Source organism: Ailuropoda melanoleuca, chromosome 1 (genome assembly GCF_002007445.2).
Source record: "Ailuropoda melanoleuca isolate Jingjing chromosome 1, ASM200744v2, whole genome shotgun sequence".
NCBI classification, from domain to species: Eukaryota; Metazoa; Chordata; class Mammalia; order Carnivora; family Ursidae; genus Ailuropoda; species Ailuropoda melanoleuca.
Genome location: NC_048218.1, coordinates 83707956 through 83734616, shown reverse-complemented (window position 1 = coordinate 83734616; position 26661 = coordinate 83707956). Strand labels below are relative to the sequence as shown.

At 42.7% G+C, this 26661-nt stretch overlaps 2 protein-coding genes across 11 annotated transcripts in view; one reads left to right on the top strand and one right to left on the bottom strand.

The window, feature by feature from the left end:
* USP13 (ubiquitin specific peptidase 13) overlaps positions 1 to 8634 on the top strand; it is a 109393-nt gene extending 100759 nt beyond the window's left edge. The window contains exons 20-21 of the mRNA XM_002912458.4: positions 3124 to 3208; positions 4879 to 8634. Of these exons, the coding sequence (XP_002912504.4) occupies positions 3124 to 3208; positions 4879 to 4972 (179 nt within the window). The 3' untranslated portion in view covers positions 4973 to 8634. The remainder of the gene's footprint in view (positions 1 to 3123; positions 3209 to 4878) is intronic.
* A 9646-nt stretch (positions 8635 to 18280) lies between these two features.
* The window catches only part of PEX5L (peroxisomal biogenesis factor 5 like), a 235470-nt gene continuing 227089 nt past the window's right edge, over positions 18281 to 26661 (bottom strand). For 7 of the 10 annotated variants that reach the window (XM_011218574.3, XM_019794215.2, XM_034662449.1 and 4 more), the window contains 2 exons: positions 26366 to 26523; positions 18282 to 21554 (listed from right to left, as the gene is read on the bottom strand). In XM_011218574.3, the coding sequence (XP_011216876.1) occupies positions 21350 to 21554; positions 26366 to 26523 (363 nt within the window). In that variant the 3' untranslated portion in view covers positions 18282 to 21349. Of the gene's footprint in view, positions 21555 to 24437; positions 24469 to 26365; positions 26524 to 26661 lie in introns of those variants that run through there. The other 3 variants (XM_019794211.2, XM_019794218.2, XM_034662463.1) reach the window with 2 other exon arrangements.

Genomic DNA, 26661 nt, shown 5'->3' with positions numbered 1-26661 from the left:
TAAGATGATATAAAAACAAATGAAGAAATGGAATGAACAGAGTTATTCTCTAATTCACACATTTATTTATATATTCAACAAATACTTATGAAATGCCTATTACATGCTAAGCTACCATTCTCCGTGCCAGGAATATTTCAGTAAACAGAACAGATCAACTTCCTGTCCTTATGGAGCTGTATTCTAGCTGGAGATAAAAGGGGATAGACAATAAATAAATACACAAGTAAGTTTGGACACGGCAGGAGTTACTTCTTGCTATCTGGACAGTAATAAAGCAAGGTTGGGGGGGGAGGGTAGGGGTGAAGGTGAGGGTGAGAGAGAGAGTTGCTCTTTTATAAGGTGGTGCAGGAAGGTCTCTCTGAGGTGACATTTCACCCACGACCTCAATGAAGTGAGGGGTAAGTCTTGTTACATCTGAGAGAAGAGTTTCAAAGAGGGAACAGTGAGTGCAGAGGCTTGAAGGCCAGAGCACGCTGGGTGTGCCTGAGGAGTGGTCGGGGGGCCGGACTATTGGGTGGAGTGAGGGGGAAAGTGGGAGTAGCTGGGGTGGAGTGAAGGGGAGAGGGGAGTAGCTGGGGTGGAGTGAAGGGGAGAGGGGAGTAGCTGGGGTGGAGTGAGGGGGGAGGGGAGTAGCTGGGGTGGAGTGAGGGGGGATATGGGAGGAGATGAGCTTCATAGGCCATTGTGACAGGAAGAGTTTACTCTGAGATACAGGATGCCACCAGGAGGCTTTTGAACACTAATAACCACAGTCTCACTTCCCTTTAAAGGCCACTGTGACAGCCATACTGAGAATAGTCAGTAGAGGGGAAGGAAGGAAGCAGGAAGCCCAGATAGGGGGCTGTTGTAAAAATTCAGGCAAGTGATCATGGTAACTAGGATCAGACATTACTAGTGGAGGTGGCAAGAAGTGGTTGGATTCTGGATATATTTGGAAGGAAATGTTGACAAGATTAGCTGATGGGTTGGATGTGTGTAAAGAGCATGAGAAAACCTGAAACTGATGCACCATTGTGTGTCAACTGTACTCAAAAAAATTTACCAGAAAGAAAAAAAAAGAGGTATGTGAGAGAGAAGACAAGATTTTGTCCTGAATGGAAGAATGGAATCACCATTAACTGAGATAAGGCCAGGGAGAGAATGCCCAACAAAATGGAAAGGAAAGGAAACTTCCTCAACCTGATGAAGAGGATGTACAAAACCCCACACTCATATCATGCAGAACGGGGGGGGGGGGGGGGGAGGTGGTACTGAATGCTTTTCCCCAAAGATCAGGAACAAGACAGGATGTGCACTCTCGCCATTTCTTTCTTTCTTTCTTTCTTTCTTTCTTTCTTTCTTTCTTTCTTTCTTTCTTCTTTCTTTCTTTCTTTCTTTCTTTCTTTCTTTCTTTCTTTCTCTCTCTCTTTCTTTCTTTCTTTTGGGAGGGGGGCAAGGGGCAGAGGGAGATAATCTCAAGCAGACTCCCCACTGAGTGCAGAGCCTGACGTGCGGCTCCGTCACCCGACCCTGAGATCATGGCCTGAGCGGAAATCAAGAGCTGGACACTTAACCGACTGAGCCATCCAGGCACCCCCTCTCTTGCCATTTCCCATAGCATTGTAACAGGACCTTCTAGCCAAGGCCATTAGGCGAGAAAATGAAATAAAAGCATCCAGGTTAGCAAGGAAGAAGTATAACATCTCTCTTTTTACAGATGATACAATTTTGTATATAGAAAATCCTAAGGAATCTACTAGAAGCTATTAGAACTAATAAATGAACTTAGCAAGATTGTAAGAAACAAGATCAATATACAAAATTCAATTGTATTTCTGTGCATTAGCAATGAACATTCAGGAAATTAGGAAAATAATTCAGTTTAACACCATGAGACTGGATGAGGTCATCCAAAGAAAGAGAAAATCAGGATGGAGAGAAGAAAGGTCTGTGGTCCGAGCTCCAGGTCACCGGTGTTTAAAGGTCAGGGAGATGAGGAGGAGCCAATGAGGCAGCTAGACAACCAAGAGATGGTTGTGTGCTGGGGGCAAATGTTTGAGGAAGGAGGAGGCAATCAGCAGTGTGTGATGTGTTCAAGGGGAAGTAGGGTGGGGACTCCCGGTGAATAAGTGGATGAGCCTGGGTGAGCAGCAAGGGAGAGGAGGAATGAGGGAGGGAGGGTCGAGGGAAAGGGTCTGTCCAGAAACAGTACTTTGGAAAATGGAGTAAAAATAGACCACAAGAAAAATAAATATGCAAACCTTTTTTTTTTCCTTATTAGGTTCCACAGACATATTATTATGAAAGTTTGTAAGCACTCACTCAGTTTCTATACCTGTCTCGTCATAGCCTGTGACAGTTTGCAGAGTGGACTCTTACCCACTCTGTGGGTCCATGGAATTCACTCTGTGCCATGTAGGTCTAGCCTGGGCCAGGGGAGTATGAGCTGAAATTCGTTTGGGATGGGTATGAACAGAATACTCTGCTAGATGGCAGGAGGTATTTCTCAGAGAATCAACATTGGCCTTGCCCTCGAAGGCTGTATATGTCCTTGTTCAGAGAGAATGAAGTCTGAATTTTGGTCCCGTGCAGTTTATTGAGAGCAAGGCAGAAACCACAAGAAGCCTGTTTGGAAGCATGATGACATGACAACAGCTCTCTGCTGTCTTCCTCATAATCCTGACATTTGTATGGTATTTTAGTCTGAATTGCTCATTTAAGCTTTATACAACCTTGTGAAGTGGGTGGATTTTTCATCTCCCTGAAGAAACGGGCTCAGAGAGGGGAAACAGCTCCTCCACCCTCATGCCTGCTTCAAAGTGATAGAGCCAGGACTGCCCCTTTCCACCCACGAGCTCACCACCAGACTCGACTGCGGGATTTTTAATCCCCTTCCAGATACGATTACATGTTAGCCGTGCTTTGATAGTTTATGTCCTGTGTTGTCAGGAATTTGCAGGTTGAAGTTGGTGGATGTGTGTGTGTCTGGGGGGGTGTTCTCAGCATAGCAAGGCAAATAGACTTTGTCTTTCAATGTAAACAGTTGCTGGGTTGCACCGTTGTTGCCTGTAAATTCTGATCAGAAGTGCTCTTGGTTTCTAGAAATGCTGCCTTGTAACAGAGTTGTTTCCTCTTTCATAGTGTATGAATTATTTGCATTCATCAGTCACATGGGAACATCTACAATGAGTGGCCATTATGTTTGCCATATTAAAAAGGAAGGAAGGTGAGTCTTTTTTAGAAGATCAATATCTATGTTTTATTGAGCACCTACTGTATGCCAGGCTCTCAGCTAGGTGTTGCGCATATTACCCCATTTGGTTCTCACGGTGCAGGTTTTGCAGGGATATACTCTCAGAGCCGTTTTATACACCAAGACACTGAGGCTCAGAGAAGCTGAGTAGGGGGAACTTAGCCCGGAAGCAGCCATGTCAGAGCTGGCATTCAAAGCCACTCTCAACCATCTCACCTAAGTGACTTCCCAAGATAAGATGCATCCGGCAGCAGAATGTGTGTGTTTGGGACCTGCGTAGGATTGCCAGCTTTAGCCCACAAAACAGGAGACGCAGGTGCCCTGTTAAATTTGAGTTTCAGATAAACAATGAAAAACTTTTTAGTATAAACATGTCTTAAATATTACATGCAATGTATTTATACTAAAAATTATTTGTTACTTCCCTGCTATTTAAATTTGACTGGGTCTCCTGTGTTATCTGGCTTCCCTAAACATCCACTGTTTTGCCCTATTGTGGCCTTGCAGTTGGCTCCCTGGCTTTGTAAGTAGAGTCGCTAGGTGTGTGGTGAGCGGGGAGGGAGGCATTTATGGCACGTAAGGCTGCCGCTCCCTTCGGGACCTTCTCCTTGGGCTGGATCCTCACGGAGTCCTCTGGTTTCTCTTCTGTGAGCTCCCCTCTGAGAAGCCTGAGGCCCAGCCTCCTGCTTGAGGCCGTGCTCTGCCACGTGGATGCTGGAGAAACCTAGAACCTTGCCCTGTCCTGGTGGGACGTTGACCTCTCACACCGTGCCACATGCTGCGGGAGACACCGGTTCCCACCAGGGACTTGGTTGTGCTCCCTTTTGTGTGTCTTGTAGTGTCATCTTCTTAATGAAATAGTTGGGCACGGGCACTTGATTGACAGTAAATTCTTTTTATTACCAAGCATGATGCTCTTTCCAAAATACTTTTCTTAAGAAAAATAGCTGAAGTATAATTCAAAAAGCAATAAAATTTATGGTAAGAAATTTGTAAAATGCAGAAAGATAACAAAGAATATGTCATTCGGAAGCCTAAAGATAATGATTGTTTATGTTTCGATACATTTCTCCTTTACTATTGTCACTGGGAGAGAGTATACGTCTGTATACACAAGCATGCTACATATAATTGTACGTACGCATTTACAACTTTTCCAAAAGCTTGAAGTATGCACACAGCACACACAATTTTTTAACCCTTTTCCCACATCATACTATATTGTGATTATTTTCTCACTTTACCAAATTTTCTTTGAAGACATCGTAATAGTTGTGTGATAGTTCACCTGCATGGCTCTTTCCTTCTTCTTTTTACCTGGTTTTATACCTCAGGCTGAAATAAACACTGTCGTACATGAGCCTTTGCCTTAATTTCTGAGGCCATCTATGGATTGCTACAAAAGGGACTTGGAAACCAAAGGGTTTTAAACGTTTGGAGACTCCTTTCGTAGCTACCTTTTGATTGAGCTCAAGAATAAAAAAAGCAGTTGCAATTTCCCACCAGCACTCCCTGTTTTTATACAGCAGGCTTGAGTTTGGTTATCTTAAAACCTCTTGATGAAGGACGTACGGCACTTGTTTTCTGCCTCGCTTCCTGGGACTGACTGAAATCCAGCGAGTTCTTCTGTCTTTTGTTTTCAGATGGGTGATCTACAATGACCACAGAGTGTGTGCCTCAGAGAGGCCCCCCAAGGACCTGGGCTACATGTACTTTTACCACAGGGTGCCACGCTGAGCCTCCAACGCGCCCGTCGGCGAGAGGAAGCCACACGCCTTTTTAATTTGCCAAAAAAAAAAAAAAAAAACCAGAAGTTGGGACAGCCAGACATGAAGGAATACATGGGGTATTTATAGTTTATTTAAAGAACATCATTTGACGCCTTCTGAAATAGAACTGGGAGGAAATTTCTATTAGTGATGATACACTACTGTAGATAGTTTTTCTTTTTATAAATGTTCAAGGAGAGGATGATTTAAAAAAAAAGAAGTATTTATATTGCTGGTGGGGGATCTGCCACTGACACACCAAAAAATAGGAACGTGCCACCAGCCCTCTATTATGCTTTGGGGGCCAGTGGTGTGGCCTCACCCCCCCAATAAACGAAAAGCCCATTTTTGCTTCATATCAAGAATCAGTAATGGGATGGGCTTTATTTGTGACAATTTTTTCATTACACATAATTTCTGACCTATCCATGTGTAGAAGATTAGAGCATCTGCAATGAAAGGTATTTTTAATTTAATCGTATCGAAATTCATAATGTGATTGTGCGAATGTGTGAGGGTGAGACCGTTCTCGTCAACCAGGAAATCTGTCCCGGGCTGGTTTTTAAAGGTTAAAGCAGTTGGTATTAAGCATAGCTGGGAAAAGCGAGTAACTATTTTAAAGAAACTATAACTCAGGAACAGTTTTAAAAATTGGCTCCCCACTTAGATTTTCAGGCGTAAAAAGGGCTGAGTCGTCTCTTTAAGTGCTGTCAGGAATTCACCGGGTTTGTGACATTTGGTGGAATAAGGCCGGGTGCCCACAGCAGCACGATGTTGTTCTTTGCCAAACAAAGGTAGATGGCTTCTGTTTCTCAGCAGCCCTTCCCGCAAAGGCATAGGGTGTATTTTTAGTTAAAATAGCGAGTCTTACCATAACACGTAACCACTCCCTGGAATCACACTAGGTGCCCCAAATTTCTCTGTAATTTTCTTGTCCCAGCGCTCTTTGCCTGCCTCTGTTTCTACATTTTCCTGGGGCTAGAGTCCCCTCTCCGCCCTCACAGGGCTAATCACCTCCTGACCGGCCTTCGATGCTTACTTGCTGCGACTAGCAGTGTGATCTTGGGCACCTCTAGGGCCTCGGGCGCAAAGAAACTTTTAAGGACATTATGAAAGACCATCATTTCCATTTTGGTATCTCAGTATTTTTGTTGCCACCTGGGATTAGATCAGAGTTTCAAATGTGGTGAAAAAGTACAACGAGAGCGGTTTACCGTCTTCCTGCAGCTCTGCACCGAATTCCAAGGTCTCTGCAGTTTCTATTTCAGACTGTCCAGTCAAGTGAAGAAGGACCTGTTGCCATCTGCTTACCAGGCATTTGGTAGAAAGGATCTTTCTAGAAACTGTAGGAAAGTAGAACCAGCTGGGTAACAGGCCACATGGACAGTGGATTACGCCATGGTGAGTTGTGAAGAGTCAGGATTCGGGTTACAATCCGGGCTCCTCTCGAGGGAGTTCAGCTGCACCGTGTGTGTGAGGGACGCCGTGCCCGAGGCCCAGGGCCTGGAGACTTGGGTGCTGCCCCTAGCTGGGCAAGTCGCTCATCCTCCCTGTGCCTCACTTTCCTTGCCTGCACAATGACACCTGCACTCTCTTGCCAGCCGTGCTTTGAGGATATGGTGAGATTTGATACAATGCCCCGTGAAAGAGTAGCAGGTGGGGCGCCTCGTGGGTCCGAGTAAAGTGTGCTCCCTCCTTCTCTCGTCTGGGGTTTTCTTCAATTTGGGAACAAATGCAATTGGCATGAGGAGGGAGCGCACCATGCAGTAATTCTCTCTACTCAGTTGTGCCCACCAGCGCCCTCTTTTAATGTTGATTCGGATATCCTAAAGCAGCCCCACTGGGTCCCATGAGTCTCTGACTCCTGTAGAAATCCCCACGCTAAGCAGCCTTACAAACTCCAGTCTCCTTAGGGCTGAGTGTCATGGAATAATGACTCCAAACACACATCAAAAATGACTTGTTTTTAATGCTATTACAAAGCGAAGGCCTTCTTTGGGGGTTGGGGGGCGGTGACTGGGGATTTGGAGTGAGATATGGACAAAGATAGCATGTGTATTTTGAACAAAATAAAAATTTTGTAATAAAACTTTGCAAAATGGTGTAAAATCAGTATAAGACTACAGGCTATATACATTATTGAATTTCCTTAAGTAGAAAAATAAACTTAGCCCTTCCGATGCCTCAACATGTTGTAAGAAGGTATACTTGGCTGCCTTTTTTTCCTGCCTCACAAAACAAAGGGCTATTTCTACAAGGCAAAGTTTTATATATGTGCTATTCTTTATTTCAGATTGGGAGTTGGGGAAACACTGGAGCAAACAATGGGTTTCTTTCTTGCTTAAAAGTGTATTTATGTGTATACCTTAATATAGACAAGGCGGGTTTCCCTGGAATAAAAGTCTGGAACATACTGCTTCGTTTTACACACATACGTTGACGAGATTACTTGTGACTGAAAGCTGGAATAATGTGTGGATTTTGTCAACTGATTATCAGCCTGTGAGGAGTCCTCTCTGTGAGGCGTGGTGGTATAATTGTGACATTCTCACTGTGTGTGGGTGTATGTGTGAAAAAGTGCACTTTTTTTTTCCTGTAAATATCTTTTGATATCCATTTGTGTAAAATCCCAATGAATGTGTCTTTGGAAAATGTATCAAAGTTTTTATTTTGTCAATTGATCTAAATGCCCATATAACTAATCAGAAATCCAGTTTGGTTCAGATTGGGATTTTTTTTTCTCTAAGGGAAGAAAGCATGCAGAAAGGACTCTGGGAAGAATCGTGTTTTAATGGCACTTTACATCAACATTGCTTCGGTGTTGTGAATTGACTTGGCTCTTTTCTTTCAACTGTAAGAGAACGTGCCTGCCATTCCCCCGCACTCACTTCGGGCTACAGGAAGCCTACCACAAATCGCCTGAGACTGTGACCCCCAGCATCATTTATCCCCGTGACCTGACCTGGCAGAGCCTCACTTGCTGTGCCCGCTGAGCGCACCTGGGTTTGGGGCCCGATTCCACCCCGATGCCCCAGGCCCTTTACCTCTCTGGGCCTTTTTCTTTACAGTGAGTGCGTTAGGCTGAATAAGCTCCAAAGTCCCTTCCTGCCCTAACATTCGATTCGATTTTTATTTTCCTGTGGTTATTGCTGGGGCCAGACATGTGGGATGTGAGGGACCCCAGAGAGGTTAGTTGTAATGTGTTGGTTTGTTGCAGCTCATACACCCCAGTTTACAAGCTGCATCATTTTTAGTGTCCCCACCCCGACGTCTCTGCCCAGTTTCTTGGGTAATTATACTGCTTCCCCCCCATTCTTGAAACTCTTCGCTTCTCAGTCCATGAAGATACCTTGTTTCTGTCCCCTTCAAAAATGACAAATCTATTTAAAACACCTCCCACGGTGAAAAGCCTCGGAACCACTTTCAGCTAAATCTGTAATATTTATAGAATATTTTCTTACTCTAATTCAGTTATAGCTAGGATCCCCAAATAAGTGCGGAGAGAGTTGTCTATCAGAAAAAGGATGTCTTTTCCTCTTGTAGGCATCGCTGTTGCTAAATCACATCACTGTGTAATGGTCTTGGGGAGGTGGCAGGTGACGAGAGGGACTAGGGAATAGATCAGAAGAGGTGTGATTCCACCCTTTCCTTGGGTCAAACATCCTAGGTTACAGAGGAAGATTCTGTCCTCTTAAGTTGGCATAAGATCACCTACCCAGTGCCATGAAGATTGCCTTCTCTGTAAATCATCTTGAAAGAGTTTGTATTAAAATTCTCTAGGTCTGTGCTGTTTAGTGCAGTGGCCAATAGCCACATGTGGCTCATGACCTCTTGAAAATGGGCTTGTCCAAATCGAGATTGTGCTGTTCACATAAAACACACACCAGATTTTGAAGGCTTGGTACCAAAAAAAGGGGATGTAAAATATTTCATCTGTATTTTATATTGATTACATGCTGAAATGACATTATTTTAGATAAATAAGGCATTGTTCAAATTTCACTTTTTCCTTTTTATCTTTTTTAACTATGGCTGCCCAAACCTGTAACGGTAGACACGTGGCTTGCATTGCACTTGGACAGTGCTGCCTTAGACTCCAGATGGCGTGGAGTCAGTAGTGAGGTGCCACGTGTGGAAGGTCATTCTCCCAAGCATCCAGATAGACAGAAGCGGCACGTGTATTTTCGCTGGAGTCGGGAGCTCTGTGAGGCACAGAATGGCTTCCAGAAAGCAGAAGATTTTTCTGTGTAAAAACCACTATGTATAAGACTCCAATTAAAAAACAAAAGCAGACGAGCCCCAAACCTTTTTCCTTCAGCTTTCCTTAGAAGCTGCTAACTTTGCACTTATTTTTCTGGCATCTTCCATGTGCCAAGGATGATGGCAACCTGAGGGTGCTAGGCGTATTTGCTTCACTTTAGGCAACATTCTCTCGTGGTCTCCCCTCCCCAGGGATTGTTTGGTCTGTTCGAGCTGGGTGTGCTGACACGCTGTCGATCTTGCCGCTCCCATCGGCCTTGGCAAAGGCTGAGCCTGTCGCCTGCGCCCACCTGCCCAGCAGGGTTTGATGTTGGCTCCTGAAAGAGTTTGTATTTATTTTATTTTGCACTAGTCACAGTTGTTGTTAAAATATCTCAACTGTTTTGGGAGAGCATTGCCTGTGATGGAAAGAGAGATGGATGATTTATTGCTTCAGTTGTTTTAAAATTAAAAGCTATTCTCACAATCTGAGGTCCCTTTACGGCTCTTTTTTCTTTTGCAAAATGCCAAGTAAACTGATTCTGCCCTTTGCAGGTTCTCATCCATCAGTGGAAATGATAACTTGAGACAGTGACTAATTTTATTTCTTTTTAGGGTTTCTTTGTGTGGGCACCAAGGCCGCCTCGTTCCCACCAGTAGTGGAATGTCAGCAGTGGTGCAAGACATTACTTTTGTGGGGGAAGGAAGGGCTGTGGTGGGGAAGAGTCTGATGTCTGTTCGACTTTCTCTACCGGATATCAAGTTGAATACTGGAGTTGGTTGGGACTCTTCTGTGGTTCCGTGACTCTCAGTCTGCTGGTAGCTTCCATGACGCAGGTGCAAGAACACTCAATGCTGGTTGCACCAAGGGATTCCAGCATTTCTGTGGCCCTGTGTTTGTAGGGTGTATGAGTTTCCTGTTGCTGCTGTAACAAATGACCATAAACTGAGTGGCTCTGAAGAGCACATTTATTAGGTGAGAAGTCTGAAAACGGTCTTACAGAGATAAACCCTAGGTGTTGGCAAGAAAGCTGCGAGAATTCATTTCTTGCCTTTTCCAGCTTCTAGAAGCTATTCTCATTCCTTGGCTTGTGGCCTAACAACACGGGCATTCCTTATTGTCTGCTTCCATTGTCATAGACTCTCTGACTGGCTCTCCTGCTCCCTCTTATAAGGACTCTTTTGGTTACATTGGGCCCACCCAGATAGTCAAGAATAATCTTCCCATTTCAGGATCCTCAAATTAATTACATCTGCAATGTTGTTTTTTTGCCATGGAGTTTACATATTCACAGGTTTTGGGGATTAGGGTGTGGTCATCCTGGAGGAGGCATTATTTTGCTTACCATATAGGGTAGACTTATTACTATTTACAACATGCCCACTCAATACTTAAAAATTTTTTAAAGAATCAATCTATATATTTTTAAAAATCCAGGTAAGATGACCAGCATCAGCATTGTGCCATAATGTTTTGGTGAGAAGAGAAGAAGGAAATGATGCGGTGGGGATTTCCTATGACTCAAGGGTTATGAAGTTTTTAGGACGATGTTTGAGAGTCAGCTGCTGCTCACATTCACTGGCTATGCCCCATTATGCCCAGTGGAAAGGTTTACCAGTGTGTGTACGCACTGTTTCAGCCTGAGGTCCTGCTTTTCTAATGGGGTCAGCGACAAATCATTTGTAGTGGGGAAATTTAATAAGAAACTGAGTTATTCTCATCCTCATGCAAACAAGTATTTAAGAATGTACTAGGAAAAGGCTTTCGGTGAGGTGGGGGGGCAGAGTGATAAAATGGCAAGAGTGGAGACATAGAGACTTGACCTCAAATCCTGTTTCCAGCCCAGACTAGCTGTGTGACTTTGTTAAGTACTTAATATCCTGAAACATAGTCTTGGCATCTGTGCAGTGGGCATGATACAACAGGAGAGGAGTCCTGTAAAACATCTAACAGAATGCTGGCACAGGATATTTTTACTGTACTAGTTTACGTCACTATATTAACCCCATAGCACTTTGACCCTATGGAGGTTTTGACCGTTTGTTTTAGTCTAGAAAAAAAATTTTTTTAAAGAATCAGAATTATACCAACATTGATGACTTTTTTTTCCAAAGCATTTTTCTAGAGATAATCTCATTAAGCCAGTTTATTTTGTTAATATATATAGCACGATTCATCATTCAATAAATACTAAACCTCTATATGCCAGGCATTGTCATTCTTAGAATGTATCAGTAAACAAAGTAGACATGACTCTTTGCCCTTGTTGAGTTTATTTTCTGGCAGGGAGAGCCAGACACTAAACAAGAAATAAGTAGCTTATGTAATATGTTAAAAGGTATTACGTGCTATGGAAAAAAGGAACAGCAGAAGGGGGGTGGGAAGTGCAGATTGTGGTACTAAATAGGGTATCGTTGAAGGCATTGTTTGGAGGTGAGATTTGAACCAAGACTTGGAGGAGGTGGAGGAGTCATCTAAATGGATATTTGGGGGAAAGATATGCTTGGCACAGGACTCACTGGAGCAGAGAATCCAGGGTGGGGAGCATATCCTTCATGTTAGAGAAGCAGCAAGGGGACCAGTGTGGTTTGAGAGAAGGGAATGAGGGGGAGAGCAGTGGGAAAGGAGTTTGGAGAGAGGCCAGATTGCCTGAGCCAGGAGGCCACTGAAAAGGCTTGCCTCTAGAGCGCTATTAGGAGTCATTACAGGGTCTTGAGCAGAGCAATGATCTGATCTGACCAAAGTTCCAGGAAGATGGTTTTTGTCTAGATTAGATGATAGCAGGGCAAGTATAAAAGTAGGGGCTACTGTGGTACGCAAGGTCGGGTAGGATGATGACTCACATGGACGGCGTGGTAGCAGCGGAGGTAGCAAGGATGGTCAGAGTCTTGATACATGTGAAAGTGAAGCCAGCGGATTTCCTGATGGGCAGGACGTGGCATGTGAGGGAGTGAGAGTAGCTAAGCAAGACCTCAAGGCTTTTGCTCTGAGCAACTGAAGAATGTAGTTGCAATCAACAAAGATAGGGAAGGCTTGGTGGGACTGGAGGGTGGTGACGGGGAAAAATCACAAGTCCAGTTGGGGATGTGTGGAGTTTAAAATGCCTGTTAGACCTCCATGGTTGATGTTGAGTGGGAAGCTGGATTTTGAGAGAGAAGTCTGAACTGAAGATATAAAATTGGGAGTTGTTTAGCTAGATGGCCTTTAAACCAGGGACTGGGTCTAATCACCAGTGGAGGGCGACAGGAAATAGAATTGGTCCAGGGACTGAGTCTCTCAATATAAGAAGTCAAGGAGAAGATGAGCCAGCAAAGGAGACTGAGAGGAGTGAACACCAAGGTGGGCAAAAATGAAGCGAACAGTGCCTGGAAGTGGAAGCCAAGTGAAGAAAGTGTCTTAAAGAGGCCAAAGTTATCAACTGTCAAATACCTGTCATGGGTTAAGTCAGATGAGTTGACCGCAAGAATGGTCAACTTGGAGGCCACAGTGATCTCCCTGGAGACAGCTCGGGAGGACAGGAGTTGCAGAAGATGAATGCAAACAACTCTGGAGAATTTTGCTGCAAAGGGAAGCAAAGCAGTGGTGGTGGCTGACAGGAAGTGGGGTGGGATCAAGAGAGGGTTTTGCTTTTAAATATGAGAAATAACATGGTCACACAGGAGGCGCAAGACTGAGGATGTAGGACAGAAAGGTGAGAGTCGCTGTGTGCTGGCCCTTGAGCAGGAAAAGGTGAAGGATTCTGGTGCTCAGTGGGAGCCGACTTTCGGCAGGGGCTGGGGCGCCCATCTGTGGGCCCAGGGGGAAGGCAGAGACCGATGTGCAGATGTGGCTGTGAGGAGATGGAGTGCTGAGACTCTGAGGGTTCTGTCCTACCTGTTTTAATTTGCTCAGGGAAGTAAGAAGGGAGATCCCCAGCATGGACTGGGGAGATGGGAGTTTGAGGAGAAAGGAGAAAGTGTGAAATAGTGGTCTAGTCAAACTCTAGGCTTTTACATTTTCCTTTCTATTTTAATGACATTAGTTTAATTGGTATCAGTTCTGTAAATTTTATGAGGACAGTCTGAGTCCTCAGCTTTTGGTCCTCATCCGATTTTCCCTATTATAACTTTTGCGCTTGCAGGTTCCCTTTTGCAGCCGTAATTTCCACTGGGTTCCCCCTTTACCAAGTCAAATTTTGCAAATCTAAATTTTGTCGAGATTTTGTTCTTTTGTCATTTTTTAAACCAATAGCAAATTTTACTATGAGCACTCTTAGCCATGGTCTTGGTAATTTATCTCAAGCCTACTTTTTCCTGGGCTAGTTTCTGCAGTTTTTAGTAGTAGATGTGATCTTTAGTCAGTTTTTAATCTGTAAGACATTAATTTTTTTTCCCCACCTGGCACAGGTTTTGCTCTTATCATCATCATTTGCAGTAATATTAGTTAGGGACTAGATATGTTATTAGTGGGGTAAAAGCAGAGGACCAGAGCTCCCCTGAGGGTTAAAATGGCATAGTAGAAACAGTGGCCTATGGATACGGTAGGTTTCAGTGAATGTTAGCTTCCTTTCTTTTTCCCTTTCAAGGAACGTGGGGTGAAAGGCTGTACTGGTCTCCACCCTTCTAAGCCCAAGCAGAGGGCCTGCTGAGAATCAAAGGGTTTAGTTCCATAGAGCAAAATACTAAAATTAACTGTCAGTTCCCAAAGTGCTGACTCATTAAGATGATTACTAGGCAGCATTATTTATTATGAGGTAGAAATAAGGGGGAAAAAAATGCATACGTCCTTGTGAGCCCTAAAGTACCGGATAGGTAAGGCATTACCATAAGAAGCTTTGTAAAGAAATGTAAAGAACGATTCAAACTTTGGGCTGCTTTTAGGTACACACGGGGCGTGAAGCAGCTGTTTGAGGAAATTAATACGATTCTCACAAAGGGGTAAGAGACGTGAAAAAAGTCTGAGGTATGCAAGAGGTGGGGAGAGGAGCCACAATTCACCATCGGGCAGAGCAACAGTGAAGTGGGGAAGAAAGACGTACAGCTTGATTTTTATGGAGAAACTGAACTTGCACCAGGGCTCCGCGGGGCTTACACCGAGAGATGAAGAGGGCGAAGGCGGTGCTCAGTCGCCCTGCGTAGCTGTCTTCCTCCAAGCCTGCTCCCTGCGTCCGCAGTCCGACCGCTCAAGGCCTTCGTTAGTAAACATCTTGGAAACAGACGCTGTCTCCGTGGCATCCCTCCTCTGCTGGGGGCAAATCCACCCTTTATGTGCTCTAGGAAGGCCACCGACAGTCTCCCGCTTTGCCAGGACGCCTCTCAGTCTCCGCAGCTCCCAGCCCCTGCCTCCGTGGACTCCTCTCTCCCTGAACACACACCAAGCCCCTCCTGGCCCGGCGTCTTGCGCTAGCCGCGGGCTCTGCCAAGAACCCTCATTCCCAGCTCCGCTTGGTTGGTTTCTTGTGCACAGCTCAGCCCAAACGTCACCTAGGAGAAACCTTTACTAACCATCTATAGACAAAGGAGCCACCGTCTCTCTCACCGTACCTTATATGCCTTGTTCTTCTATCATTTTTTGGCACATGACATTCTTACTTGTTCAAGTATTTGTTGATCCCTCACAGAAATCTAAGCTCATCAAGGGCAAGCCTGATTTGATTTACTTATCACTATCCTATATCAGAACAGTACCTGCACATAGTTGAACCTCAAATATTTATTCACTGTTTAAAAAAAAAGAAAGAAAAGAAAAAAAAAACAGATCCTAAAACTAAAATACATTTTAATACTTTTATTCTAAAAAAAAATCCACAAAATCCAATTTCAGGTTAAATAATATTTTACTCTTTAAAAATTGACAAAGGAGGAAGATTTTAAAGTTTGGTTTTATATCTAAAAATGCATTCTTAATTCGCAGATAATTCATGCAAAATCATATGAGGTGATGTTCAATAAAAGACCTTTTTTTTTTAAACCAGTAGTACAAATTGGATATTTGATTTGAAGCAGTTCTGATCCCCAAATCCCATTTTGAAAGATTTCTCAAAAGACCTTGAAGCCACAGACAAAGTTTATTTGAAAACATAGTTTAAAATTGCACAAATATAAATACAGTTTAGTAATGTGAAAAAGGGAAGGCATGCTTCCAATAATAGTACAAAAATACTACCTTAATCTTGGTACTTGGCAAATTATAAGCCAAAGGAGTAAATTAAACACATCAATATGATAAGAGGTTATTTTTATGGTAGTAGTTTTATTTCAAAGAGCAATGCAGGGAAATACTAAGATGAAGCCTTAATATCCAACAGAGCTGTGCTATGATACATAATATTTCACTAAATACATGGATACATTATCATATAGTACGTCCATAACTTTTACACCCCCACCCTATTGCCATTAATTTACTATAGGTCACTTAATTTGGGTTGGTTTTAATTTAAAAACTCCATGTAAACATTTTAAGTTAAATTTTGTGTTTGTTATCTATTTCAGCTTAAAAATGAAATCCCAAGATTTTAAACATTATTGAGCATAAAGAAGCATCACAGAAGAATTTGTCTCAGTATCTTTAGACTAGATATGCAATATTCATAGACATACAAAATATATAGAAACGTCTTTTCTAAATAGTTAATAAATGCTTGTTATAGTTTGTAAAAAGTTTATTAAATTAATCAGGTTTTTTTTTCCAACCAATGTAAACAAATCTGGGCAATGAAAGTTGAAGAGGGTTTGAGTGAGGTGATATGGGGGAAATTGAAAGGACGTTGGTAAAAATTTAGGTTTGCTTTATTTCCTTTAGCTATTGGCAACATATTCAAACATTAACATTTCTCACATTGCACAATTCTTTAATGGTGTCCATGCAAAATGTTTATATCTCTCAGTGAAAATGCCAAACTACCTAGTTGAGTGTGTACGAAGATCTCTTACCATTTTGGGGGCAGTGTCATACCACTTCCCCTCTTCAAGAAATTCGAAGAAGAAAAAAACACAAATATTTTATTGTTGAACAATGAACTGCCTGCTGTTCCTTTTTTCATCCTAATGTTATTTTGAATGCAGCTTTCGAAAACTGTCCCAATGAGCCTGGCAGGGTTTCGCTACCACACTGCTCTTTGCAAGTTGGTTTTCTCTTGTAGAGAAGGTCCTGAGAAAACAGTTCTGGGATTGGGGCACTGGTCTCCACAGTGTGTTGTTTTGGCATTTCTGCAGACATTGCCGGTAGTGGAAACCTTACTCAAGGCAAAATACCCCATGAGAGTTTGTTAAACCTCACACTTTAATCTTCTGGGTTTTCTTCTCTTACCTTTTAATGCCTCCACACAAGAGTCTTTGCTGCGTGTTTGAGGATTTCTGTCTTTGAGCTTCTATGTCTGTGTTTTGGGGGTATAAGAAATGGTGACAAAGCTGTTAGTAACAGAAGACCCCACTCCCCCCACCTTGTCTTACTGAGTTTTGCTCCCACCATTTCTGGTCTCCTTGCCCATATTTTTTCATAAAGCAAGGGTTACAGAGAAAACCAGTGAGAGGACTTCCAAGTTGGTTCTGAGTGACCATGAAACCACCTCATCATCCCTGAATTTCAGTGTTTTTAGACATAGCTCACTGATTTATTATACAAATAGGGCCATGCTGAGGACAATGGTGTGACACCCCACACACTCACTATGTCACATTTGTGGAAGTTAAGTCTCCATGTCCACTTTGCTTTATGATGGTTTTCATGTGCCTGATATGACCCCAACCTCCCCTCCTTTTTTAGAATGTCAATAATTCTAACTTATTCCTGAATTTTGGAAAATATTTGAAACGCACTATTCAGAATTTAGAGCCCAAACTGGTGCGGAGGCAATCAACACAATTTGGTTTAGTAGCATTCAGACACACGGACTTTGCTGGAGTTTTGGATCTGTTGTGCCTCAACTGGTTTTTAAAAAATCGTTTAGATGTCTAAGTACTTGGATTTCTCAGTAGATTCATTTGGCACTGGCTGCAACACTGCATACGCCAGACGTGTGAATATCTGTAAAGTTCAGTGTGATAGCATGGAAACAATCTCGAGGGTAAGATATTAAAAGCAAATAGTAAAACTTTAACACAAAGTTCATGAAAATGCTTCCTTGTTCAGAAGCAAGGAAAAATAAGATAACCTATGAGACTTAATCATGCACTGGGTAAGTTTACATTCAGTAAAGTTTATCTTGCATGCTTTGGTTAATATTTGAGGAGTCAGATTTGTAAGTACTAATGCATGCGTTATTTTTTTACCTGAGGTTATATGTTTTATTTTTTTAAAAATTGCCTTTTTACAAACCTTATGCCAGAGTTCATCTATGAACACTCTTTAAAAAAATATATATATCTACTTCTTAGTTCAAAACAGTTTAATTTCAACCAGTTCTATAAATACTGAGATGACAGGGAAACTGTGCAGTAAACCTGAAAAGGGAATGAGTTTGAAATTATTTTACAAAGTTGAAATCATGTGTGTGCATGTTTAATAATTTCTAAAATATGAGGCCTCAAAAAGATGGCATACGAATTAAGCCTTCAGAATACCCTGTTTCTAGAATGCTTTTAGAATCATTTCAAGGTATAAAACAACAGCAACAACGAACTTAAAGTACAGTCCAGTCTTGTGGAACTGATTCAGGGGCAAATGAGGAAGGGACACAAAATGACCACCTTGTTTTCTCTCTATTCCCAAAGAACTCATGGATGAAGGTTATGGGACAGAGTTTAGGAGCTCCTATTATATGTGGGACTAGTTATAGTTGGGTTCAAGTCTTGCTTGTATAGCAAGAATATGCTAGAAAGATTTACCTAGTTTGAGTATCTAGACATGGACCCAAGATTCAACATAATAGTTCTCTTTACAGTAAAGAAGAAGAGTGGTATAAAACTCTGAAAGTGTGTCCTGGACATTCCAAACCAGTTAAGTATCACTAATTTGCCATTCCAGTTGAAATGCAGATTGGCTGAAAAAGCACAGCTCCTAGTTTTCTGTTTAAGTTGCCTGGTGGACAAGATCTGCCCTTTTTTCCAGGAGTCATGGGAAATAATCTTAAGAGAAAGCAAGGGGAATGATGACTCAGTATGATTGGCCCAGTAAGGGGATGATTTACTCCTTCTCTTCCTTATCCCTCTATCTCCTCCCACTGTAAGGTAGAGCGGCACATGGAAATAGCCCAGTAGACATAGCTGTAACATATTTTGAAATTCAGCAATGATCACCGGCTTTCTCTGCATTTTCATCCAATCTACTAGTGAAATCGTTCTTGAAAGTACATCTAAGCAACTGAATGGCCATTCTAGTAAAACAGTAGCCTCCTTGCTTCCTTACTCAGTCATACAGAAAGGAATGAGAACACCTTGCCCTTTGAAATGGAAAAAAGTAATTGTCAATTTCACACCACCAGGGTAAGATACCCAAAACAATTCTGCCTTAAAAGAATGTGTGTACACTTTAAAAATGTGTACAATAAAAACTGTTCTATAATCTTACTAATTTTTGGTAGTGCTCTGATTTCTATAAACTTTCACTTGTTTCTTAGTAACTGTTTTTACTTAATTTTATTTAAAAATATTGTTGAAAAATGTCTTGGACTTCCTGACGGGCAACGGACTATGAAAATCTTGGTTCTGATGGACACTAGATATACTGGAGAAAGTCCTACTGAATGTTCTGCAAATTATCAAATTATGATGGGAATGGAAAATTGTCTACCGTCCTCTGAAATCACTTTGTATTCTGACAGCAACATAAAACTTGGGCTGCAAAATCTTCCACCACTTAGAAACAATCAAATTAAATCAAAGTATGCTGCACTTACCCTACTGTCAGGTTTTAAACTGTTAACTGACGTCATGTATGTAGCGCCAGCAAAGCTAAGAAAACAGCCTGTTACTATTGCAAATTCAGTTACTGTTGAAAGTATAGAACGGCATCGTAAACAGAAACCTGTGAAGTTTGCTTTGAATCCCATGTTCAGAGGCTCCTAATGGACTATGATGGATGCAAATCAGCTCGCCAGCCAGTGAATGCACAGAAACTGGGAGGAGGAGCAGGCAGAGAATGATGCCCGTCTATCAGGGCTATTGAAGCAGGCAGCTGCCATCAACTTGGAGACTGGCCCCAAGAGTCTTTCCTAGACTGATCTCTAGGATTCTAAAATTCTAAAGAATATTCTTGACAATATTGTTGAGCTTTGTTTGCTTCTGAGACTGGAGGGGAGTAGAGGAAGACTGGCTTGTCACTACTGCCCAACGGTGAAAGCCTTAATGTCTCTGCTGCCCGGCTGGGGCATCACCTTTGCCCAAGGAGCTTCGACAATGAAGACGAAAGCTGGGCACACTGTTGGGCCCTCAAATCTTTGTCCTTATAAACTTAATAAAACTCTCTATTGTTGTAAAATACGCAAACCTCAATGACTTGTGGTTTTCTGTTGCCTCGAGGCCCCTTCCTACCCCAGGAGAGGATTTCTGCCTACACATTTCCCCCCAGGAGAAGCTAACTCCTGGGTCAATTAAACTGTCTTGACTCAAATGTTGTTTGCTTGGTAACTACCATCATGAGAGTGATCAGCTACTGCTAACCAAAGAACGTGAAGAAATAGTTGGGATCAGATTGCTTTGGGGAAGGTTCTGGAAGACGGAAGGAGAAAAGACAAAGAAGAATGGAACCACTTACCAGGGCCAATTGCTAGAATTGGACGTTGGTGATATTATATTTCGGTTAGCATTTTGCAAACAATTTTTCTAATTCTTTAAAAAATGATGTCATTCCAAATAATCACCAAGCCCCAATGGGCACAATATACCATGAAGAACTGAGCAGAACATAATCAACTAAATAAAAACACCACCACCAACAGATAATTCCTGATATTTGATAAATATTCAAAATGAGAGCCAAAGGGGCATGCATCTTTCGTATTAAACCTCTGACATTCAGTGAGATTCAGCTAGAAAATATTGATATTCTATCACTTAGAATGCAAAAGGGAGAACAGTGCAGATTATTATGGAACTAAGAAAACAATTTTTAGGAAAAAAGGTATCACTCTTATGAAATACTATTTAAAATATTAATGGTTTAAAAGGAATATTGGTGTGCAAGGCAGTTAGAAAGCAAGTAAAATATGACATTTAAGCAAGTTAATGTTAACTCTATAGAAATCACGTTGTCATCAAAATTCCTCCCTGCAGAGAATGCATGACGGGACGGTACATTTTCTTTTGCTTAAGTTCATACAGTCCCAGAAAGCATGTGAGTAAGATCTGTGTTTGACATATTTATATCCTATGTCATACCTGCTTTGAGAAAAACTCTTTCAAAACTTTACACTATGAAAAACTATTCTCAGGAATTTTTATTTGGTCCATTGATCTAACAAGGCCGAGTTCTCAAGTCTTTTCACCCCTAAGTTAAAAATTGGAGCAACGAAACAAAACTCCAGCAAGGCATACATAAGATATTAAAGTGCACGTATACAGTCCCAGAAAAGTTTTGATTGGGAACAGCAAAAATTTCTAGTGCAAAAACTGCTTTTGCCAGCAAAGCTCCCTGTCTGGAATCGAAGGGCCACAGTAAAAGTTACAACTGGAACAGGTTTAAGCAATGCCTCTCTGTAGGCGAGAGTTAATACGTGTGCATGCACCCTGGCCCGAACTATGTTGTAAAAGGGGGAGTTGAGGGGGATAGTTCAGAAACAGTCAGAATTCCCTGATCAGAGGCAGTGCTTTCTTTCTCCACGTGTCCCATGAGCAAGTTCCTTCGATGAGTATCAGCTGCAAGGGGGGGACAAAAACCCCTAAAGGACATGTTCTGAGTACACGTGCAGCTCGTGAAGAGTATTCACACTGTTCTTGCATCTTGGTTTGTCTTTGTGTCTCTTGGTTCTTCTTTCGAGCCCAACCTTGACTCTACATACAACACTTTGTGCTTTTGAATCTGAACAGAGTCTGGGCGTTGTCTATAGGAATTCCCTTGTGTTGTCTCACCATGGCCTTTTGGACGTCTGGTTAGTCCTTTTTTTTGAATTCATAATAAAATAGTTTTGCCTTTCTCGGTACAATTACACAGACAAGGATTTACTATTTTTAATTGTTTTCTTTTTCTTCAAGGATCCAAGTTGAAAGCTCGGAGGAGGACATCCAGGTCACCGAGATTAGCTGCCTGGAAGAGTTCCGGTTGGTCCATCAGAGAGAGTGCGATTCTGAGGGCGGCCCAGATATTCCCCGAGATCGCGGGATGAGGGACTTGCTGTTGATTCCTGCTCTTTCTTTGCAAACTGAGGGCAGTGAGAAAGTTGCTGACCGCTTCTCTAAGAGGGTAGAAAAACAGATATTTAAAAATGCAACAAATTTCAGAGTTAGCAACTTAAAAATAAAATGAAATAAAATTAATTTCTCTGAGTCCTAAACCCTAAATCACCACTCTGTGGTGTTTTAGATCATCAGGTGAACAATCTTCTGATTCTCTCATTATTCTTTGTGAAAAAAGTCATTGTTCAGTATAGTGAAATCAGAAAGAAAATGGAAAGCAAATTTTATTTTAGGACTGACTTGTGGGACAGACAGAGCAACAGCAAAACCACTGCTAACTCGTTAATGCATCTTCTTTTCTCCACCTTCAGGGATAATTTAAAGATTGAATCCATTTGCTAATGTGATTTATATAACTAGGATTGAAGAAGGAGCATCTGTCCCTACTCGGAAACAAAGTGGTTTGACTTTTCCTATTGGTGATAGAAATATGGGAGGTCGCTGGGACCGCGTTGATTTGTTACCAGAGCATCTGGGCTTGAAGCCTAACCCTTTAGCCTGAGGCAAATTTCTTCTCTTTCCAAGTCTCAGTTTCCCCAACTGTGTAATAGGGAGAAGAGAAGTCATTTTAGAACCTTGCTGTGTGAGGTGTGGTTGGATCAGTTTATGTGAAAGCTCTTATTAAGTCAGATCAATAGTTCTCCAAGTGCAGTCCGGGGAACTCCAGGGGTCAGTGAGGTCAAAACCATTTCTACAACAATCCCCAGATGTTATTTCACCTTACTCTCATTTTCTCATGAGCATACAATGGAATTTTCCAGTGATTACACGATGTGTGAAATCCCAATAAATTGAATGCGGAGGCAGATATGAGAATCTGTCTTTATTAAGCAAGATAGTTAAAAAATGGGCAAAAATGATAAAACAATGCCACTCCTCTTGCTAAGCACGTTTTTGTTTTGGGGAATCATTATTTTTCTTAAAATAGATAAAGTTAACACGTGGTTAATTCTTACGTATAAATAAATCTTTTAAACTTTTCTCAGTTTAACATCTAATAGAAATATTGCTAGAACCCGCAGAAAAGCCCCTGGAGGTCCTGAGAACACGAAGTCTGTGACCCGCAGAGTCAGATGCTGCCCACAGGCCTCCCAGCCCCTCCCGGCCCTGGCAGCTCTCTTGCCCGTGTGTCCTGAGGGCCTGCCGGGTCTGCCCTCCCAGGACCCCTGGCACTGGAAGTGTGTGTTCTGTATCTGACAAACTGGGCTTTGCTAAGAATACCAACGCTGCTTTCATTTGTATCAGCTTCGCTCTTCTTAAAAGCTTCTCACACATTTGATCCCACGCACTCCTGCGAGGTAGTCCTTAGTAACATCTGGTGAGAAGCTTTCAAGTGAGGCTGGACTTCTGAGTCCAACGCACATGGTCCAGGCATGTGCTCATCCGTCTGATGAGATCCGCCTGGAAATGGTGGCACCGTGCCTGGCGACCTGGTTAATGGAAGGGAGTGGGGTTCTCATCGTCCTCCCTTCTGGATGTTTAGCAATGAAGGGAGAGAGGAGGGTTTATAGAGAGATACATGTGTGGAGTTTACTTTGGAGGCCCTTCCTGGCTTCCTTGTCACAGGGTGGCAGCTCAAATGACAACGACTCCCTTTCTTCTCAGCATCCTAGGCCTGTAAGAACTCTGGGGGAGGAGGACCTTGGAATCCCCACAGGCCCCGGCCACTCCTAGCGTCCTAGTGTGTGGCAGTGGTGTCTGAGGGACATGGAGAGTAACAGCACAGTCTAACTTGCTAGGCCTGCCAAGCACCGTGAGGTTCTTCCCATGAAGAGAGTCTAAATCTGTTCTCCAACTTGGGAACACAGCGTCCTTTCGGGGGACTCAGTTTTCAAATGTTTCACACATATGTGTACTAATAAGCTGTTTGCTTAGATCTTGATTAATAATGTGCATTCATGTAAAAGCTTTCCTCATTTTATAGTATCTTTCCCTCATTATATTAATACTAAAAAATCACCATCAAAGGGGATGTGACCTATGTTTTCATTAAAAAGAGGTCCTCAGTTTTTTTTTAATTTATTTCTTATTTTTTAAAGATTTATTTATTTATTTGAGAGAGAGAGCCGGGGGGCAGGGGCAGGAGCAGAGAGAGATGGAGAGAGAGTCTTAAGCAGACTTCACACTGAGAGCAGAGCCCCACACGAGGCTCAGTCTCAGGACCCGGAGACCATGACCTGAGCCAAAACCAAGAGTCAGTCACTCAACCAACTGCACCACCCAGACGCCCCTTGAGGTCCTCACTTTCGAAAAGGTGAAGATTCTTTGGCCTAAATTCTACTCTGGAGCTCCTACTGACAGAGGGGTAGCGCCCTAAGCTACACCCAGGTTTCATGCCAATAATTTCCCTCCTTATTTCAGTCACATCTCTATTGAGGGTTATTATTTCCTAACTATCCACTTACACCTCCAGTTAAACTTATTTTCAGAATTCATTTGAAGTTTATGCCTCACTCGATGGTCTTTTTTCCTCAGGAAAAAAAAAAAAGGCAAAATATTTAGTACTTAACAAGATTTTCCACATCTGGCATGATAATAAAAGACCCACAAATCTTAGCTGAGATGTTTTGAAACTTTGAAGTAGTCATGTGGTCAAGGTTGCCAGATTTATCAAGTAAGAACAGAGGATGCACAGTTAAATTTGAATATCAGATAAACAGTTCATTATTTTTAGTATGATCATGTCCCATGCAATATGTGGGAAATATCCTGAAAGTGTATTTGCTGTTTATCTGAAATTAAAATTTAACTGGGCACTCTATTTGTTATTTGGCAACTCTAAAATTGACTTGCTCCTGTACAGGTGACTTTCATCTTGAGGATTAAAAATTCTCCCTCAGGAGATTTGCCCATTTCCACTTACCACGGGCCTTCCGGGCCTCCTGCAAACGGTTGCCCTACTGATCCTTACACCTGTGAACGCCAAGAAAATATTTTATTGGCCTCTCAAGTATTGTTTTCTACACTGTAATGAGGAGTTCCAGTTAAGAAAGACTCATCTAGAAGCTTTATAAAAGCCTCCTTTAATTGAACTTAATATGTCTACATGTACATACATATTTATTTCCATCTCTCCTTGTTCCAAACAAAGGATGTACAGTATCTCATAAAACACACACACACCATAGTGAGAAACGAAGTGACTGGAAGAGGTGAAGGTAAAATCAGGTTAGGAAAATCAGACGAGACCAGGAATGAACTTAGTCTACAAAACGGACAGGGTCAGCCTCAGCCAGCAGGCGTGTGGGAGGCAGCACAGGCTGCCCTGGGCCCTTTGTGCGGCTGGGGTGAGGCCTCTGCAGCAGCTCCCTTCACAACGTCTGGAAAATAAAGCAAACCAGTGGCTCCAGAGTCACTCAGCTACTCCTGGCTTTACCCTGAGCTCGGTCCTCTTAGAGGACTGGTGTAATCTAGGGATTTATGTTCTAAGATTCTTTCAGTATAAACGAAGCAACCAGTTTCTGAAAGCTCAGTATTTGCCAGGGGCACAATCCCCAAACACAGTTCAGAAACAGCGGCTCTTCAGACGTCAAAAGGCTGCAGTCCAGTTATGGAGCTCTCTGATGACTTCTCTGAATAAAGAATGACAAGGGTACTGATGATGTCGGCGACATCCTAATCACAATAACAAATGCCTCCTTACTGCTCCATGCTTAGGCAATTTACATCTCGTCTGCCCAAAGATCCTGCAGGCTAAGTACTATTCTACCACTTTTTTTAAAGCAGGTGAGGAAATTGAGGCTCAGAGGTATGTGCCCAGAGTCACGAACCCAGTAAATGGCAGAGCTGTGATTTGAGCCCAAGCGTTTCTGATTCTAAAAGCCTGGCTCTTTTTGAGAATGAGAAAGGGTTAACGTTTTTTTCTGTGGGATTTAAAACTAAGTTTTCTTTTTTACAATTGTTAAAGTAATACCTATTTAGAAAGTAGAAAAAGAAGGGAAAATTACCTATACTTTCTTTTTTTAAAAAAGATTTTATTTATTTGAGAGAGAGAGTGGGAGAGAGAGAGAGAGCACAAGCAGGGGGAGGAGCAGAAGGAGAGGGAGAAGCAGGCTCCCCACTGAGCTGGGAGCCCGACATGGGGCTTGATCACAGGACCTGGAGAGCATGACCTGAGCAGAAGGTAGTCGCTGAGCCAACGGAACCACCCAGGCGTCCCTTACCTCTGCTTTCATTACCCAAAAGAAATAAAGGTCATTCATGGGGCCTGTCGATGAGGAAAAAATAGGATATAGGATACAGACCAGTTGATGAGGAATAATGAGAAAACAAGAAAGACATTTTAAACCATAAGTTCACCATTTAAAATTTTTTCTTTAAATAATTTTTTTTCTTTAAAAATTTTTTAACTAACTTTCCTGGCAAAGTAGTTTTAGACAACCTGGACTTTTGGTTGTGCTTCGCCCAAAGCTGGCCCTCGACCTTCTTAGGTCATTTTGCTGGGCCCCCCTGCCCCACCCCGCAAGGTTCTCTTTTTCTTTACCTGGGACGTGAAGGGTTGGACTGTTCCAGTTTCTCAAAGAGCTGTCCCAGCCCAGGCTGACTGACTGGAAAGCTCAGGGGGAGGGGCCTGGGAATCGGCATTTCACAAGATGCCCGCGCAACTGCCGCTCTCCAAAGACAGAGACACCGAAGCAAACTGTTCCTGCTTCGGCAGGCCTCAGGACGCAAAGGTTCAAATGTGCCCCTAACACGGGGAGGAGGGCTACTCCTACAAAAGGAGGTGTTTTCACCGGCAAACCACCATCCAGATTATTCCACCTCAGCCCCGAGCGCAGCTCCGGGTTGTCAGCCTACGACCATACTGCACCTGTAGGCGCCCAGATTGATGCAGCTGATTCCCAGGTTGTATCTGGATCGGATGAAGCCGGGCTGAATCTCCAGCGCGCGGGTGTAGGCCTCCACGGCTTCCTCACTGCGGTCTCCGTTCGCCAACGTTGCCCCGAGCCGGTTCCATAACGAATAGTCCTGAGGACAAACCCAGAGCTTACAATCAGCACGCGCCACCGTGACAGAGTATTCCCATATTCCTTGCAGAGGAAGCACGGGGGCTAGAAATTTATCCAGGGCTCACGGACAGGGACCATGACGGTGGAGAATTGCTCA